Below are 20,201 nucleotides of genomic sequence, written 5' to 3'. Positions count from 1 at the left end.
AGGGCAGGGTTGCCTCCTCTTTTTGTTTATTCCCGCGGTCGCCAGGCGCCCGCGGGGAGAAAGGGGTGGAGCGGGGCTGCCTCCTCCTTTATTTTATCCCACCGCCACCAGGTGCCCATGGAGAGAAAGGGACGGGGCGGGGCTGCCTCTTCGCTTGTTTGTTCCCGTGGCTGTCAGGTGCCCGCAGGGAGAAAGGGATGGGGTGGGGCTGCCTCCACTCTTATTTTTTCCCGCGGCCGCCAGGCGCCCACGGGGAGAAAGGGAAGTGGCGGGGCTGCCTCTTTACTTGTTTGTTCCCGTGGCTGTCAGGTGCCCACAGGGAGAATGGGACGGGGTGGGGCTGCCTCCTCCTTTATTTTATCCCACGGCCACCAGGTGCCCATGGGGAGAAAGGAATGGGGCGGGGCTGCCTCCTCTCCCTTTCCTTCCCATGGCTGCCAGGTGCCCGCGGGGAGAAAGGGACGGGGTGGGGCTGCCTCCTCCCCCCTTTCTTCCCACGGCTGCCAGGAGCCCACGGGGAGAAAGGGACAGGGCAGGGTTGCCTCCTCTTTTTGTTTATTCCCGCGGTCGCCAGGCGCCCGCGGGGAGAAAGGGGTGGAGCGGGGCTGCCTCCTCCTTTATTTTTTTCCACGGCCGCCAGGCGCCCACAGGGAGAAAGGGGTGGGGCGGGGCTGCCTCCTCCTTTATGTTTATCCCATGGCCACCAGGTGCCCATGGGGAGAAAGGAACGGGGTGGGGCTGCCTCCTCCCCCTTTCCTTCCCATGGCTGCCAGGTGCCCGTGGGGAGAAAGGGATGAGGCGGGGCTGCCTCCTCCCCCTTCTTCCCGTGGCCTCCAGGCGCCCACGGAGAGAAAGGGAAGGGGCGGGGCTGCCTTTTCGCTTGTTTGTTCCCGTGGCTGTCAGGTGCCCGCAGGGAGAAAGGGACGGGGCGTGGCTGCCTCCTCCCCCTTCTTCCCGTGGCCTCTAGGTGCCCACGGGGAGAAAGGGAAGGGGCGGGGCTGCCTCTTCACTTGTTTGTTCCCATGGCTGTCAGGTGCCCACAGGGAGAAAGGGATGGGGCAGGGCTACCTTCTCTGCCATTTTTTCCCACGGCCGCCAGGCGCCCACGGGGAGAAAAGGACAGGGGGTTACCTCCTCCTCTTTTCCCGATGGCTGCTAGACAACCGTGAGAAGAAGGTGACGGGACTGCAAGCCCCAGCAGGCTTTGCCGCTGGAAGTTGCACCCCTTCTCCCCCGGGGGCCTCCCTAATTGATTGGGAGGCCGGGAAGGGGCGGAATATCCAGCCACAAAGCCCGCTGGGGCTTGTAGGCAACCGAAAGTCCCGCCCCTACCTGGCCTCCCAACTAATCAGGTTGGGAACCACTGCCGTAAAGGATGAATGGATGAGAGAGTAGAAGGGAGTCAGTGCTTGTTTTAGGTGCCTTCAGGACTAAGCTCTCAATTTTTATTACTCTACTCAGAGAATAGAATGATTCCATATGAGTTAAAGTACAGCACTTACATACTTACATACATACTTACATGTACTAATATATTTATATACATTGACCCATGGATACATTGATGCATGGTTTTGGGGTCATTTTTTCACTACAATTTCTAGACTTATACCAGGGACATAGCCGGGGGGGGGTCCATGGGCTCTGGAATCTCCCTTCCATCAATATAATGAATGGCGCACGCGCCTGTGGTGTACACGTGCAGCCGCATCTGACCCCCCTTCCCAAAATCCTATATACATCCTGCTTATACATGGGTATAAACAGTAAATTCCAGCCGTCCCTCCATATCCATGGATTCTTTATGCACAGAGTCATCCATCCATGGTTTGACAACATTTTAAAAATATATAAATTCCAAAAAGCAAACTTGATTTTGCCATTTTATATAGGTGACATCATTTTATTATTCTGCTGTATTTAATGGAACTTGACCATGTACAGACTGTTTTTCAAGAGTGTTTCTGGAACCAAGCCCCAGCTGATACTGTGGTAGCCCTGGATAATGCTAAATTTACTGAATGCAAGGTCTGTAGTAAAAAAAGAACTTGTAAAGTTCTGGTCTAAACATATCATATTTATGATCTTTATAAAATGATAAATGCTATCTCTACAAAATAATGTTGTTCTTTTCTCCAAAAAGTCCCTTATGACCTCAAGCTGTAGGCCAGTGGTGGACAAAGGGCCACATGCAGTCCCCAGAGCAATTTCTGTGGCCCACAAGGGGTCAAAAATTAAGGGGCATGGAGGCATTTTTGCCATGTGTCCCAGGCCATTTTAGATCCATTTGAAGGAATTTTTTTAAAGAAAAAGAGGAAGTAAACTGCAAGTGAAAAAGAGCCTTACGTGGCCATAAAATGGCCCAAGGGGCCTTAAAACATGGTGAAAAGTCCCCTACTGCCCCTATAGGGAATTTGGGGGCAAAAAGTTTGTGGGTTTTTGCATCTGCTCATTAACTATCTGAAGAAATGTCAACAGCCAACACCACCAATAATTTGTGACAATACATCCCGTCATTCCATGTTTAATTAAATTTGAGACGGCCCACGGGAAAATTGAGACGGTCCACGGACTAATCAATAAATATTATTTAAATACTGTAAAACTAATTAAATTCAGCATTAAGATACTACAAACAGGCAAAGCATATATCAATAAACTATGGCAGGAAATCTGAGTGACTCAGATTCTGACACCCCTTTGCTTTCTCTTCTTTTCCCACTTCCTGTTCATCTCCATAGCTTTTCCTTCCAAGTTACAACTGCAGTTCCACATTACTGCAACAACCCCAGTGTGTCCTCCACTCAGTCAAACTCCCTAATGTTCTGATCAAGTTCTGATCTTCCAATTTGAAAAAGTTAAGAAACAAAGACTATTGTCAATATTCTGAAGATATGACATGAATTTTAAACCCAGGTTTGAATGACCTGACCCCCCCCCCCAAAAAAAAAAGCATTAGGGAGGGATGGAGTGAGCAATCTTTGACATAGGCACTGATAGGGTCCTCTCTCTGGTCCTAAATATGCAAGAGTACTCTGATATAGAAGGATCTCTCTTGAAAGTCTAATAGGTGGGCAGATTGCTATAAGAGAATCTGGAACAACAGTTCAAATGGTTTAACATCTTCATGTCAGCTTTTGAAAGGAATCCAGGAATAAATTGGAAGCCAGAGAACCACATGCTTCTTATATGTAGTAGCTATTATCATATAATGTGGGTTTTGGTCACTGATGCAGCTCTATGTATGGCACATTAGCTTAAACCAGGTATGATGTAGCTAAGATGTGTATCATCATGGCCAAGAACATGTGTAGCTGGCACACTTACCCAAGCTCTGCAAAGGCATATCTGTTCATGGCCAACACCTAGACATCCACACAATTAAGTTTTGTACTTAATAATGTCATCATTTATGCATCATTTTCTAAAAGATAACTTCATTTGATGTATTACTGCATTTAACTAGCTTGGCAATGTAACATACCATGTATCTTCTAGCTGCTGTTTCTCCTGTAATATCTTCTACTATATAGCTAGGCTTCTTTCAGTGTTCTTTTAGAATAATACTAATTTTCTATTATTTGCCTTTGCTGTTTCATCTCTGCTCTGATGAACATGAAAGCTGGCCATTTATAATAAACAATTTATTTTCTTACAATTCATTTATATTGCCCTCTCACTCATAATGAAAGAGAAGTACAATTTACCTGTCTGCTGGAACACACTGGTGAAAATGCATTGGTGCCACAAGTGAAAATTTTCTTTCCATAAACAATCAGAACACGAATGTAGTTCTGGCATTCTTCCTGAAGCAGAGATAGAAAAGACACTTTAAATAATGATGAACAATGTCAGTTTAGCATGTGTTGATACTCCTTGGGACTTAATTCTAGAAGCCTTCCTTCCGACCACCATCTTGAGGGGGAGAAAGGCCTGGCCTGAAACACTAAGAGCCCTCCTTCCGACCACCATCTTGAGGGGGAGAGAGGCCTGTTATGTTTTATTTTGCCTTTGTATTGTACTTCCTGTTGTACACCGCTTTGATCTAATTTGGAAAAGCGGTATATAAATAAACATTATTATTATTATTATTATTATTATTATTTGGATGCCAAATGTTTAGCAAATATCCCTTACTGAGTAAATATAACCAAGCTCCAGAAGACATAGGCAGTGGTAATTCTAATTCAGAAGTCTGGTGATGGGTGATGCATCCAACATCTTGAGAACCATATAATTCCCACCCCTTCTCTAAAAATCTGCCTTTAATGTTACTGAACACTAATGGGATCAAGGCATAGCATATTCAGTGATGATACACAGTGCTGTATTTCTCAAATTGGAGCTTTATGCCAATAGTGACAACTAGTAATATCACAGAAGTGGAAGAGAGATTCCTAGGATTTTGAGTACTGTATCTGCTTTTGTGGAAAAGACAAGTAACCTGAAAGTCCTCCAATCCTCAAATTAAATGGAACACAGAACAGAACAAAATTATCACTGCTATTATTATTAATCACCATTACTAATCACTCTAAAAAAAAACCTCTGGTCACTCTAATTGCAAAATAGTATCCAGCCTTGGAGAGGGTTTACTTTAAATGGCAGTAGTGGCAAGTTCATGGGGGGCATCACATAAATTATGTTCTTTCCTAAGGGACATAATCCACCAACTGAGGGAAAAAGAGCCAAGACATTACAATGAACACGGTAGTGAGGCTAAAGTGAAAACAGTCTAGATGCTGTGTAGACGAAGATAAAGATAAACCAGAAGTCTTAGCTGAGGAGTTTGCTATTCAGCTCTAAGTGATCCTGGAAAGTGTAAAAACTTACAGCCCATGTGTGATATGTTTTATAAAACTAAATTAGATTATTGGCAAAGTGTGGCATAATAACATACAATCACCTGCAAAAAAAAAAAAAAATTCAGCATATTTTATTCATGAAGATCAATCATTTTCTTCAATTGTCTGTTTCACTACTGAGAAACTAGAATTTGATAAATAATAATAATAATAATAATAATAATCAGTAAAATTTAAGCAACATGCAGAACGGTGATGCTTCAACTGCTACCCAAAGGGACATGGTGAGTAATGCTCCTATAGTCAGCCCAACAGGATTCTTGTCCACCCTATCAATAACAACAGAGCCAACTTTGGTGTGGATATTGTTCTTCACAATCTGTAAAATTGTGCATTCATATGCTGTCTTCTAGCCTCTCCTGCTCACCATTGGTAGAAATCTGATTGCAGCCATAGCTTGCAGTTCTAGGTAAAAAACAGAAATCATACCCAAATATACTACAGCTTGGAAAAACGACTGGTTGTGTATTTCAGATTATTATTATTATTGTTGTTATTATTATTATTATTATTATTATTATTATTATTATTATTATTAAACTTTATTTATAAAGCACTGTAGGTTTATGTGATTACTTTAGAAAAAATGAATCTCAATCATAGTTGAAAAAATAATTTGCTAAACACATGCAGAAATATCTTTGTTTTTTAAATTGCATTTTCTCTTCATTCTTTGGAGACTAGAACTGTGTATTAGAATTGTAGCCTGCAGCTGAAGACCCATCTCCTTCTTCTGACCAAAACCCTAGTTTCCATCTCCCTACCACAAAAAAATTCATGATGCTTGACATTTCCCAAAAGATCTAATTTTCACATTGCAACAATGTAAGTATCCCAAACCATAATGGATGGAAGGAAAAACAATTCCTGAGTCATAAGACAACATTCTTTCCTTTTATTTATGATACTGAAATCATCTCAGCAAAGCTCTCTGCAAACAAGGTACCAATATGCCCTTGCTGCTGCTGTTTTTTTAATCAAGGATCCTAAGAGAAATGGTTGAACAGATCTGAACTGCCATAAAAGGCCTTGGGAACACTCACAATGTGCATGTCAACAGCATCATGTTCCTTGGAGATACTTCATACACCTTATTTCTCAGTTCCATTACGTCTTGATCAGATACACAAGGATCAGATTTTAAATTCCCTTTAGCCTAGAGCAAGGCTTCAGATTTGGCAACTGAGCACATTATCTTTCAGAAATAGATAAACTGTGGGTTATTGTACATGGGTCTATCAGATGGAGCTTGAAAAACAAAAACCTATGTGCCTGGAGCTGAATTCTTGCAATCTTATTCTCCAGTGGACTTTCCTCCAACTTTACTGTAAGCCATGTAAGCCAACGAACTTATAGGGCCAAAAAAGGTTTAGGATGGCCCTAACTTGCTCAGATAGTACCCTGACATGCTCACATAGTACCTTCAAATAACTTAGATATACTGTACAACACTTGGGGATATTGTAAAACTAGAAGTTTTAAGAGTTTGTTTGAGCATAGGATTACAACTCTGGAAACCAGAGTTCCAATCCCAGCTCACATATGAAAACCCTGGGTGATCTTGGACAAGTCATACTTAGCCTCAGAAGAAGGCAAAGGCGACCCTGAACCCACAAACAAATCTTGTCCAAAAAAAAAACCTGTGATAAGGTCACCATAAACTGGAAATAATTTGAAGGTGTACAGCAGCAGCAGCAGCAATTTTACTATCTCTGCATGATAAGGAACTCAGGGGCCTCATTTCATCGTGTTACTTAGTATATAAGAAAAATTGACCCATGCTAGGTAACATTTACCACAGACTTGCTTCCATTCATATGATTTTATCAGAGTCTTGGCCAATGCATGGCTTGAGTCCATGGCCTATGTGTTTGCAACTGCAGTGGTCCAAGCAGGCTAATGCTTGCACATGTAATGACTGATACCTGACTTAAATGCCAAAAAATAGGTAAATTTGATTTATACTGCCCAATGTATGTGTGTCTTCATGTTGCCTGTTGATTTACAACAGCCCCATAAGGATTACTTAGGCAAGAAATACTCAGAGATGGTTTGCCAATTTCTTCCCCAGAAATATAGTCTACAGCACCTGGTATTAAGTGGCAGTCTCCCATCCAAGTACTAACCACAGCTGACCCTGCTTGGCTTCCAAGAACAGGCAGGATCTGGTTCCTTTAGTGCGTTTAGAACCCAATGTCCCTTGCAAATCATATCACATAGAACGATTCTCAGTATACCCAGTCCCCATGTGTGTTGGTTGGGTAGAAGGCTCAAAAAAAACACTGTTGGTTGCACTACGCATGCAAAAGCAGGATTTGTGGTTGTATTTTGTATTAGGTAATACATAATATACACAAAATACTAACGGATAAGAGATATGAGTTATTATCAGGGATCTAGCTTCCAAGTCTAAGCCATGCCTCAAGCTTTTTCAGAGACTGAAATATGGCATCTTTAGTATAGGATCTCTACATTTACATTTCAATAGATCTCCATTTCAATTGATGATGAAGTGTTGTAAGTGCACACAGGTTCACACTCATAAAACAGGTATATCACTTCATGCATACAAAAAAGTCAAGTCAAGCTGTATCAGCTCATATTGTGGAGCCTTGTGCAACACCCCTAAATAATTACCACTTCCACAAGAACCTCTTTTTGTACTCCCTCATTTTACATAAGTTCTGAGGAGAGGTACATTTTCAGGATATTAGAAACAACACTGAAAGCTCTCGAAAGTCTGCATGTTCCTTGCCCTCAAGCAATATCAATTTATTAGATACTTGTTCTTTACAATTACAAGAACTTGCTGCTGGTTTTTGGTTTTTTAAATGTCTCAATCGTTTTACCATACTGTACAGAGCCTCTGTATCACAATGCAAAATGCATCCTAGTCAAACCAATGAATCATGCTCTTTAATGTGAGAAAGAGTGATAGGTAACGTAATACTGACAGTACTGTATCTGATTTTTAAAAAAAATATAGCGCTATAAAAATAAACTATAATAATAATAATAATAATAATAATAATAATAATAATAATACAGGATTAGTAATAAAGAAAATCCCTAAGAAAGTACAGATTGGGAAAGGGGAATGCAATTGAATAAATAAATGTCCACTTAGTTACAAGAAGGGTAGGAAAGGTTTGGCCCTCCAGATGTTGTTGGATTGTAACTCTCATCATCCCTAGACAGCATAGCCAAGGATGGGAGATTATGAGAGCTACAGTGCAACAATACCTGGAAACTAATGGGTCTCCCATTGTAAACAAAAACAAAAACAACAATCTTTACCCTACTAGAGCTTAACAAGTCAGGTACTTGTTTTTATATGCTTCTCAGTGACCTATGTTTTGTTGCAGGTCAGTTACACCCAGTGAAACTGACTACAATAAAAACTTAAGAAAACAATACTGCTTATAGACTTAGTTGGAAGTGGGAGGAAAACAGACTCCCACTCTGCCTTTTCAAAGAAATTTAATTCAGGAGCACAGAGAAACTATTTTAATGCATTTGCTGCCGTCTGTCCTAATTTTCTTTGAACACCTTGCAAGCTGCAAAACACTGTTATTAACATGCTCTCGGATATTTATATTTATTTCTTTAGACAAACAATTTCATTAATCAGTTTTGCTCAGTGTCCCAGCCAAGCTGTCTTCTCTTGGCGTGCAGAAGATACCAAACAGGATTTACTAATGATTTTCTGTCTCTTGTTTGTTTTTAATGTCTGTGAGACTCTTTATTGCAAAAGCTTATAAGCCATTTTTAGGGAAGACAGAGAGGACTAGCACTGCATTCCACAATGAATAAGGAAAGGAAGGGAGTTTAGCCATTTGGAAAAGGCACTTCTACAGGGCTCAAAACCTGATCCACTGTCTGTCTTGTCTCGAACAGATGATTGGGGTTTCCCCCCCAAGCTGACAGCGACTAAAATGGTGAAAGGTCTGGAAACCATGCCCTATGAAGAACGACTTAGGGAGCTGGGGATGTTTAGCCTCGAGAAGGTTAAGAGGTGATATGATAGCCCTGTTTAAATATTTGAAGGGATGTCATATTGAGGAGGGAGCAAGCTTGTTTTCTGCTGCTCCAGAGACTAGGACCCGGAAAAATGGATGCAAGCTCCAGGAAATGAGATTCCACCTCAACATTAGGAGGAATTTCCTGACAGTAAGGGCTATTCGACAGTGGAACACACTCCCTCGAAGTGTAGTGGAGTCTCCTTTCTTAGAGGTCTTCAAACAGAGGCTGGATGGCCATCTGTCGGGGATGCTTTGATTGAGAGTTCCTGCATGGCAGGGGGTTGGACTAGATGGCCCTTGTGGTCTCTTCCAACTCTACGATTCTATGATTCTATGACATCTTCCCAAGTCAAAAAATCAAAGGAAGTCTCTTAGTGCAGCAAGACAAAAGATATTGTTTAAAACATCTTACTTTTCATATTCAGGATGGTGACCAGCCAGATGAACTGGAAAGGCCAGAGAGCCACATGGAAGGAAGAGAAAGAAGGAACTTGGGATAGAGATGGGTGGATGGGACAAGCAGGACATTCACTCTAACTGCTCCCTTCCTCCCAAGAGCACATAGCAACTAAAAACCTTGCAACAAACAAGGTTTGAGCCACAGATGAAAAATATTTAAAATCACAAACTAAGCAACAAATATATAAAAGCATGTTTAAGGTAAAGTTGAGTGTGGTGTTCCACTTGAATATATCACAGGAGGTCAACTCAGAAGGAGAGTCAATTGCATGCAAGGAGCTAAGATGACAATCTGATTAAAAGAGGACTCACCAATGGGATTACTTTTCCATAGTGATGTGATTGCATGATCCTGTGATGTAAGAGGCTATGACGATGGTAGCAGTGCTGCTGGTAGGGTATCCCATGTCAGACAGGCTTTTGCTGAGGAGCCAGACTAAATGTGGGTAACTACTACTGGGTGGCACACTGTGACACTGGCAGAGGATGTCTCAGAGGCAATGGCAGTGGCATCAAAGCTAACACATGTCACTAGTGAGCAAAAAGGGACTGAGGACTGAGACCTGTCACTTTTCACTGGACTCTTCTCCAGTGGATTGTGATTACCAACCTGGTCTGGTATAGATATCTGGACTTCAGATCTGGTTAATTCCTCTTGGAAGGAAGATGTGGTTGCCAATTGCCTGAATGAGGCAATAGTGAGGATCACTCTTTGAGTAATGTAGTTTAGACCCAATGGTTTCAAATAATTACTACCCTGTGTCAAATATGCAGTTTCTGGAAAAGGTGCTGGAACATGTGGTGGCTTTTCAGCTCCAGGTAATCTTGGATGAGCCTGAGCATTTAACTCATTCTAATCCAGTTTCAGCCTAGTCAGAGTACAGAAATAACTTTGCTTGTCTTGGACTTACACCACAAAAGGGACAAAAAAAAAAAAAAAAAGAGAGTACCTCTTGGATCTTTCAATCACTTTTTGTTATCTTTAACCATAGTTTTCTCTCTGATTTCTGAACTATTACCTTGAGGGCACCAAATTCTTTATTCTCCATACTGGGTGAAATAAATTGGAGGTTTGGGATGAAATGACACCAGTATACAGGCAATATTCTGTTCCACCTCACATTTTCACCAGCTTCACCCAGAGATTATGTGGAAGTTATAAACTAATATCTGAAGAAGAGGCTGCAGGATGGATAGGTATGAACAAGTTGAAACTTATATCCAAAAAAGTGAAGAACAAATAATCAGAGTAAGAACACAAAGCTGACCACATAATAGGGAACTGGATAAGTAAAATGGTACAATGAATGGGCATCAGACTAGAAAGAGACTACAGAACCACATGGTTGTTGCTGCTGCTGCTGCTGTACACCTTCATGTCATTTCTGACTTATAGTACCTTAAATTGAACCTACTGGGGTTTTCTTGGCAAGATTTGTTCAGAAGAGGGTTGTCTTTGCTGTGCTCTGAGTCTGAGAGAGCATGATTTGCCCAAGGTTAGCCAGTGGGTTTCCATGGCTGAGTGGGAATTTGAACGCTTGGACCTTATCACACGCAGGGCAAAACGTGATCGAAACATCATCCAACTGTTGCAGTAGCACCATCATGGAATCGTTCACGGGGAAGCCAGGAGGAGCCATTTTCTGAATAACAGGATATCCTGTTATTCAGAAAATCGCTTCCCCACTAATGATTCCATGACAATTCCATAGTGGGAAGCTTCAATTACACTTTAGAAGCACACTTTAGAAGCATGATCAGACCCTGATGCTTCCACAATGTTTGGATGACGTTTTGACCACGTTTGCCCTGTATGTGATAAGATCCTTGTCTTCGGAGTCATAGAAGATTATGACTTCCTTTATTGGAGAAATGGGTGCTGCACGAACACTTTGATGACAGGAGAGGAGTGGGATGCCTCCTTGATTAGTTAATCATGAGAAACAAACGCGATTGGAGATCACATCATCACGGTTTTTAGACAATTTAGCCATATGTTAGCAACAGTAAGCCTCCATGTGATAATCTCCATAGTGTAGTATTCAAGCCCACATAGATAGGGATAATGTGCAGCTGTTCTGCTGGATTTACATGGATGTACCTATAGTTCCAAGCCAGGAGAAACCAATGAGTTGATTGGGGGAGTTGGGGGAGCTATGCTTACACCTGGGAGAACAACGTGGCTTCTTGCTACACACAAATGACTCATTACAAATGCAGGGCACAAATCAAAAAGGTCCCAAGAAAGGCCTGCACTGCTGTTCCTGTCAGCAATGGTAAAGACTGCTGGGAAGACTGAATGCACAAAAATTATTTATTCATTAATCCCAAATATTTGCAGAGGACTCACACAGTAACCATTTATGCCATTGAGACAATGGCGGGTTACAGACCGCCCTCAAGCGGCCATTTTCCCGCTGCTGCCATTCACTGCGGAGGGAAGCTCCAGCGGCCAGACTGCGAGGCTTCCCGGCGCAGCGAAAAAGGAGTGCCGAAATGGTGCTCCTTTTCAAAACGTGGAAGTGGCGCCGCGAGGGGCGAAGTGCGCCCTCGCAGCATCACTTCCACAGCGACACGTCTAGATGCTATGCATTCAAGACGTCAAAATGGCAGCTCCCATGTGGATGGGCACTGCCATTTATGACGCGCTCCACGTGTACTATGGAGAAAGGCCATGAGGAAGGTAAGACCCTTCCTAACCCTAATACGGCCCTTCCTAACCCTAGTACACGCGGAGTGTGTACTTTATGGCGGTCTGTAACCCGCCTATATTTCAGAGGAAGAAACTGGCAAAACCAAATCTGAGTATTTCTTGCCCCAAAAAACCTATGAAATTCATGGGGTCACCATAAGTCAGCAGCCAACTTGAAGGCATATACACACAAATATGTGTGTCACACTTCTCTTATGGCCCCATAAAGACATAAACTGTATATGTTCCCAATCAGTTTTATTCACTTTTGGAAACTAGTATGAAAAATGGCAAAAATAATATTAAATAAAATACATATGGCTCTTTCTCTTGAAGAACACTGGGAACACTTGTGTGGATTCTCTTTGTCAGTATTTATACAAAATCCCATCCAACTGAGATAGGACTACCTAGAGGGGCATAAGTGGCATGGAACAAAGGTCAGTGACACACGTCTGATCAAGATGACATTGGGAGGCCCAAGTGTGAACAGTAGCTGTTCGAGACCTGTCACAAATCAGTTCACCACCTTTGATTTAAGTACATAACTGCTTTTCTTCAGTTATAGTAAAGCGAAAGTCATACATGGCTGAGATTTCATGAACTTGCTGCTAAACAATGTAAGTAAATCTGACTTCAGCATAAACTGTTTCACATTTTTTAAATTTGAAAAAAATGCTTCTGGTCTGATACCATTCTGTTCATTGATTTAGATCAAACTGTACCTCCTTTTGGAGTGGACTAGCTTTACTTCTCATGTAAATGCAACCAAATGATTGTAGATGTGAATCTTGGAAAAGTACCAATTTTATGTATTTATTGTGGTGGCAGAATTTCAAACATATGATGTCTGATGTTTTGTTGCAAATATTCCCAAGTGGTTTAAGAATCTGTAATTTTAACTGTAGCTTCCATGTATCTAGGGGAAGGTAGGTGGGAAACTTGCCTCAGTTTTTCCTTTGCTCTGACAGGATCTCCTGGTGTCTTCATCTGAGCCCCATTCTGTTGCCTAGGGAACCAAAACAGACAAGTCATATAACAATACATGAACAGTTGCTTTTTGGCCAACTCGCATTTGGAGAAACAAGGAGACATCTAAAAGTAAGCTATGCTGGCCAATTTGCAGTAGACACTGTGGCAGGCTCTCTTGTTGTTTGCATCACTCTTGCTGTGCACAAAGAAAAGGTAATCGATAAAGAAATCAACCCGCTAGGGGTCATGGCAACAAACAGTTTGGAAATTTTCACATAAATGCAACTCCACAGTATAATTCAGCTTTAACTAGCTCTAATGATCAGCATTTTTCCAAAAGGATTTCATATTTTTCTAAGTATCGGGAATGCAGGATGCTTTGAAACTTAAGCATAGTGGCCACACTGCATATATCAAAGTGTGGAATGCCTGTTGCTTTTAACAATGATGATTTCAGGGATTTGAAGACACATCAGAGATGACAGATTGCCATATCTTGCTGGATTTCAAACTTAACAACTGAGCTTGGACAGTTAAAATGTTTTTAAAGCAATTACAGTTGGCCCTTGACTTTCCTAGGGGATTAGGAGAGCAGGACTGCTGTGAAAGTGGAAAAACTGTGACAATCTCTAGTCCCCCTGCCCCAAACCGTATTTAACCAAACCAAAAAGTACTTGTATGGGAGGGATGGCTGGTCCTGGCTGTGCATTCTTCTACTAGTTCACTCTCACTTGGATGGCAGGGAAGGGGATAGGCTGGGAGGTGGAGGGAGAAAGGGGACACCCAGCTCCTTCTCTCTGCTCGCCCGAGTAAGTCAGCAAGCAAGGGAACATGCACACCTTCCCTACTTGCACTGCTTCACCCCATTCCCATCCAAGTGAGCAAGCAAGTATGCAATTGAAAGTGTGCCTGGCTGGTATCTACAAATACAAGTATCAAGATAATTGAAAAATGAAGGAAATTAATATTGGATCATTTAATGTCAGAGGATTAAACAAAAATCATAAGAGACAGGAAATATATCATTATCTGGAAAAAAAATCGATTGGACATAATTTGTATTCAGGAAACAAAAATTAGAAGTAGTGAAATAAAGTATTTAAGAAACCCAAGACTAGGTAGACTCTATTGCTCTACAGATGAAAAAAAGAGAAGAAGAGGTGTAGCAATTTACATAAATAGAAAATTTGATGCAACAGAAATATTTAAAGACAGAGACGGAAGATATATAGCAGTTGAGGTAAACACAGGCAAGGAAAAAATAGAAATAATCAATGTTTATGCCCCATTAGAAAACAAGAAGGGTTTTTTTTGAAAATTTGACAAAAGATTTCGTGAAGTGCAAAGGGAATAATTTAATAATTACTGGGGATTTCAATGGAGTATTGCTACCAAAAAGGGACAGATGGTCAAAGAAAAAGATACAAAATAATCAAGGAAAACTACCAAATTCTTGCTTTGAAATGATGGATGAATTGCAATTGGTTGATGTATGGACACATTTGTATGAAAATAAAAAAGGATTTAATTTTTGTTCAGGGACATATGAATCTCTATTGAGATGAGATCTTTTCTTGGTAACTAAAAATTTGTTAACAAGCATAAAGAGAATGGATGTAGCACCAAGACTATTGTCTGACCCTAATCAAATTGAAATTGCATTGGAAATACAGAATGACAAAAATCAGTGGAGCTGGAGGCTAAACGAGAATTTGATCAAGGACGAAGGGTTTATTGAATCAATGAAAAGGGAAATAAGATTTTTCTTTAATGAAAATATGACAAAAGAGGTAAAAAGTAAGACCGTGTGGGATATTTTTAAATCTGTGGTACGAGGAATATTAATAAAGAGGGGGGCAGAAATGAGAAGAAAACAATTGGAAGCAGAAAAAAAAGATAAACAAGAATTAAAAATATTGGAAGATAAATTAGCGAACAATAAAGATAATGACAAAATAAAGAAACAAATTATGCTATTGAAACACAAAATGCAGCAGAAAAATACAGAAGAATTGGCAAATAAATTAAAAATAATAAGACAGAAGTATTTCGAAGGAGCAAATAAGACAGGTCGTTGGTTAGCATATAAGTTAAAAAAGGAAAGAGAAAAGAAGAGAATAAATAAAATTAAAATAGGTGAGAAAATTATAACTAGACAAGAGGAAATTATGAAAGTATTTCAAGAATACTTTAAAGATATATTTAAAGAAAATAAAAAGGGAATTGATGTAGAGAACAAAATAAGAAGATATCTGGGGAAAAAAAGAAAGTAGAAAGAGTACCAAAAGATCAGATAGAAAATCTAGAAAAACCAATACAAAACGAGGAAATAATAAAGATTATAAGAACACTGAAAGAGGGCAAGGCGCCCGGGCCAGATGGCTTTACATCTCTTTTCTATAAAACCTTTGAGGGGGAAATTATAAATGCATTAAATGTAATGTTTAATAATATAGTAGAAGAGGGTATTCCAGACACATGGCGTATCGCAAATGTAGCACTCATACCAAAGGAAGGTAAGGACAATATGATAATGTCAAATTATAGACCAATAACCTTGATGAATATAGATTATAAAATCTTTTCGGGAATAATAGCAAACAGATTAAAAGATATTTTGAATAATATCATAAATAAGGATCAAAATGGATTCCTTCCGGGAAGGCAGCTAAGACACAACATACGGACAATATTAAATACAATAGAATATTATTCCATCATGAAAGATAAGGAGGTGGCACTAATATTTGTCGATGTCAAAAAGGCATTCGACAGTATGAGATGGGGATTTATGTTTCAAATATTAAAAAATATGGGTATTGGACCAAAGTGTCTTAAGAATTTAAATCAATTATATTCAGACCAAAAAGTTCAACTGATAATAAATGGACAAAAGACAAATCTGATACAGGTGGAAAAGGGGACGAAGCAAGGTTGTCCATTATCTCCGCTACTTTTTATAACTGTTTTAGAGGTATTGAATAATGCAATCAGAGATAATAACAAAATAAGGGGAGTTAAAATAAAAGGAAATGAGTATAAACTGTGTGCCTATGCCGATGATATGGTATTAATTCTGGAAGATCCTATAAACAGTATAGAAGGCACCCTACAAGAATTAAAAGAATTCGGAAATATGTTGGGCATTAATGTAAATAAAGAAAAGACACTAATGATTACAAAAAATATGAAAAAAGAAAGAGAAACAGAATTATTTGTGAAAGCAGGAATTAAGATAGTAAAAAGGTAAGGTATTTGGGAATTTGGATAACAAACAAAAATGTAGAATTATTCGAAAATAATTATAAAAATGTTTGGACACAAATTAAAAAAGACTTATAGAGCTGGAATAGCAGGGAAATTTCTTTATTGGGAAGGGTGGCAACCTTTAAAATGAGTATACTACCGAGAATAATTTTCTTGTATCAAAATTTACCTATAATAATGAATGATAAAGTGTTTGTAGAATGGAATAAAGAAGTTAAAAAAGTTCCTGTGGAAAGGAAAGAAGGCTAGGATTAACTAACAAATGTTAAAAAAAGGAAATGATAAAGGTGGATGTGCGTTACCGGACTTGAAGATGTATTTTTGGGCATGTGAAATTATGTGGATACAGGACTGGATCAAAATAGATAACCCTAGGGTATTAAATATAGAATCTGTAAATACAAGATTTGGATTCCATGCTTATCTATGGTATCAAAAACAACAAGTTAACATAGATTTTGTGCATCATGAAATACGTAAACCATTGTTAAAAATATGGAACATAATTAGAAAAAGATATTATCATAAGATTCTGTTATGGGTCTCCACTCAGGAGGCCTTTTTCGGTAGGTGGGAAAGAAATAAAAAATGGCTTAAATATAAAGACTTGCTAAAGGTAAATAAAAAAGGAGAAATGGAATTAAAGTCTAAAGAAGAAATAGAAGCGGAAGGAAAAGACATACATTGGTTTGGGTATTTACAAATAAAAGACAAATTTAAACAAGATAATACAACAGAGGGTTTTGAGAAAAGGGATAATGAAATTGACAAAATAATTTGGAGAGAAGATAAGGGGAAAATTGCTAGGTTATACAAGGTATTAATGGAATACGAATTAGAAAAAGAAAATGTAAGAGAGAATATGACTAAATGGGCACAGGAATTGGGACATACGATATCATTGGAGAATTGGGAAAACTCGTGGGAAAAAACTGCAAAGTTTACAGTAGCACAGGATTTAAAAGAAAACTATTTGAACGTCTTTAATAGGTGGTATTACACTCCTGTCAGAATCGCCAGAATATACAATATAAGCGAAAACAAATGTTGGAAATGCCAAAATGAAAAAGGCTCGTACTATCACATGTGGTGGGGTTGTTCAAAAATCAAGGAGTTTTGGAAAAGAATTCATGAGGCTATACAAAGAATATTCAATATAAAATATTCCATGACTCTGGAAATGTATCTTTTAAATATGACCTCCTTTATGGGTATCAACAATGAAAAAAAATATTGGAGAATTATCCTTAATTTGATAACAGCAGCTAGAATCCTGTTGGCAAAAAATTGGAAAAATAAGAATATACCGAATATGGAGGATTGGTAAAAAAAAGTTTTGGAATTAAAAGAAATGGACAGATTGACTATGATGATGAAAAACAAAGATAAGGAATGTAAAGAGTGGGAAACAGTGGATAACTTCCTGAAGACAAATTGGAAAAAATAGAAGAAAAAATTAAAACATTTATGGTCATAATTTGTATGTAAAATAAGGAGGAATAATGAAAAGGGATAAGAAGAGAAGAATATGTTTTTGATTCATTAAAGAAATGAGAGATGTAATGGAGCAAGGATGTATGGTTAGTTCATAAGAAATGCTGTAAGTGTGAGGAACATCAAGAAGAAGATGCAATATATTATTGTAAATATGTATATAAGGTGGTGTTGTATGTTATTGTATGTTATGTTTGTTTTGATATATAATAAAAAAATTATTTAAAAAAAAAGAAAGAAAGCGTGCCTGGCTGGCTTAGCCACACCTCCTATTTTATATCCTCCCTGGTGTTATCGAAACCCCTATTAAAAGTTGCATAGGGCAGCAGTGGAGGCAACAGTTAATAGTAATCTGCGAGTACAGTGCGTCCGCTCCATACACAGGTGCACCATACACAGCTTCCTGTTTACATGGAAGCCGCGTCACTATTAAATGAATAGCGTGTGCGGACGCCATGCACACGCGCCACGCCACCGCAACCATGAGCTCCATTCTATTGAGGGATTTGCCTTATGCGGGGGTGGGGGGGTCCAGAACGGATCCCCCGCGTAATAACATCTGTAAATGCTTAACCTGCAAATGTGGAGGAGTGACTGTATTTACAGTTATACTTCCATGGGCACCTAAAATTTAGTTAGCTACCATTATAGTTGCCATTGTAAAAAGTGACTATGTGCTTTCCTGTTTCTTGAAAGTGAGTAGAATGCAAACTACTTTGTTACTTAACTATTTCAATGCTGTAGATTGTTCACCTGTGGTACAGAACACCCACACTTCCCATTCACTTCATTATCACAACATCCTCCACAGAACATGAGCCAGATATGATTTTTCTCCTTCATTACTGAGTGAGGCCATATTCACACAACTACAAAAAGTATTGAAGTAACTATGAAACTATAGAAATATCTATTTACCCTTCAAACAGAATAAGACTATCCTTTATTGCATTACAGTTAAAGTGAAATGTAATTAATATTTTTGTTATTGGTGAAAGGAATTAATAACCAGTAACCAGTTGTTTGTATCTAGTCATTTGCAAGCTCTGGCAGGAGGTGGGTGGGTGAATAGGAATTAAGTCATGATAGCAGAGCCAGAGGATGGAATTTAACCATCTTTTTAAAACAATTTCCCTGATTAAATCAGGTTCTCCCTAAAGTTGCTATTTGTCTTGAGGTGAAAGCAAACCAAGGTACCAACTTCATACTTCCTATGTACAAAGGAAATAAGAGCAGTTGACCTGTTGCATGATTTTAATCAGGAAAATTCTAAAACGAGAACTTTGTCAAATAGACATGACAGAATGAAAAATGAGAAGTTCAGTTGGTATCAGGAACATTGATCATGCCATGCTTGGTAGCCATATATTCTGTATATGCTTTGTAACACTGGATGATAGGCTATACTACACAATTGGTGATGGTGGATGGAAAGATTGTTTATCTTCTTTGGAGCTGGCTAATGAGCAGGTGTGAGGGGAGAAAATATGCGCTGCAAGCTGTCAAGGTCAGTTCAGTGCTTGTTATTGAGAAGAAAGGAAGAGTAGTACTGGGAAAAAGAATGTTTTGCTTTGATGACAAATGAAGGGTGAGAATCAGAAAATGTTTGAATTGCTTGTGCTTTTAATATATTGTGTAATCAACAGCTGATTCAGTCCTGTCAACATTGCTATTATTTGAACAAGTTCAGTTTTCTGAATAAAGTTTTCTGAACCTGCTGAAGCTTGTGTTAGCCAGATGTTGAACTGATGTTAGCCAGAATATGACAACTGGTTATCCTAGAATGTTTCACAAAATAACCAGCCCCTCAAAACATTTCAAGAGGGCTATAAGAGTCTAATCTTGCAGCTGCCATAATACAGTCTGAAATTCTCTCCATATTTTGGTCATGTGGGTAAACGTGTCCTCACTTCAAGATTACAAGTTTCATCCTTTCAACTCCATTATTTACTTATCAAATAAGTGTATTTTCCTTTTGTCAAGAACCTGGTGTATTATACAAGAACCTCATATGGTGTTCTTTTTAAAAAAGCCCAAATTTACAGTGGTACCTCGGGATACGAAATGCGCGGGTTACGAAATTTCCGGGATACGAAAAAGTTGGATTGGCAAAAACTGTTTCGGGTTACGAAATATTTTTCGGGTTACGAAATTCATTTCGGCGCGAAATTCAAATGCTATAGGCTTCCAGCGCTAACGGAAAGCTATTTCGGGTTACGAAATTTTCGCGTTACGAAGGGAATGGGGGAACGAATTAATTTCGTAACCCGAGGTACCAGTGTATAAGGTAAGTTAGGCTGAGAAAACAAGGTCCACAATCATCCACAGGAGTCTATAGTGGATCATTCCACCCAAGGATCCAAGCAACAATAGTCTTAACACACCAGTAATTCTTCTATCTACTTTAGCAAAATATAAACAATAAGGAGG

General features: G+C 39.3%; 2 protein-coding genes across 3 annotated transcripts in view; one reads left to right on the top strand and one right to left on the bottom strand.

Annotated features, from left to right (window-relative positions):
- SEC22A (SEC22 homolog A, vesicle trafficking protein) overlaps positions 1-20,201 on the top strand; it is a 1,054,631-nt gene that overhangs the window by 264,510 nt on the left and 769,920 nt on the right. The window lies entirely within an intron of this gene.
- The window catches only part of SEMA5B (semaphorin 5B), a 558,977-nt gene that overhangs the window by 136,432 nt on the left and 402,344 nt on the right, over positions 1-20,201 (bottom strand). Inside the window, 2 exon segments of the mRNA XM_042445089.1 lie at positions 3,701-3,806; positions 12,985-13,047. Of these exon segments, the coding sequence (XP_042301023.1) occupies positions 3,701-3,806; positions 12,985-13,047 (169 nt within the window).

The sequence above is a fragment of the Sceloporus undulatus genome, chromosome 1 (assembly GCF_019175285.1).
Source record: "Sceloporus undulatus isolate JIND9_A2432 ecotype Alabama chromosome 1, SceUnd_v1.1, whole genome shotgun sequence".
Lineage (NCBI taxonomy): Eukaryota > Metazoa > Chordata > Lepidosauria > Squamata > Phrynosomatidae > Sceloporus > Sceloporus undulatus.
The sequence above is the reverse complement of the archived record's forward strand: the minus strand, read 5'-3'. Positions and strand labels throughout refer to the sequence as shown.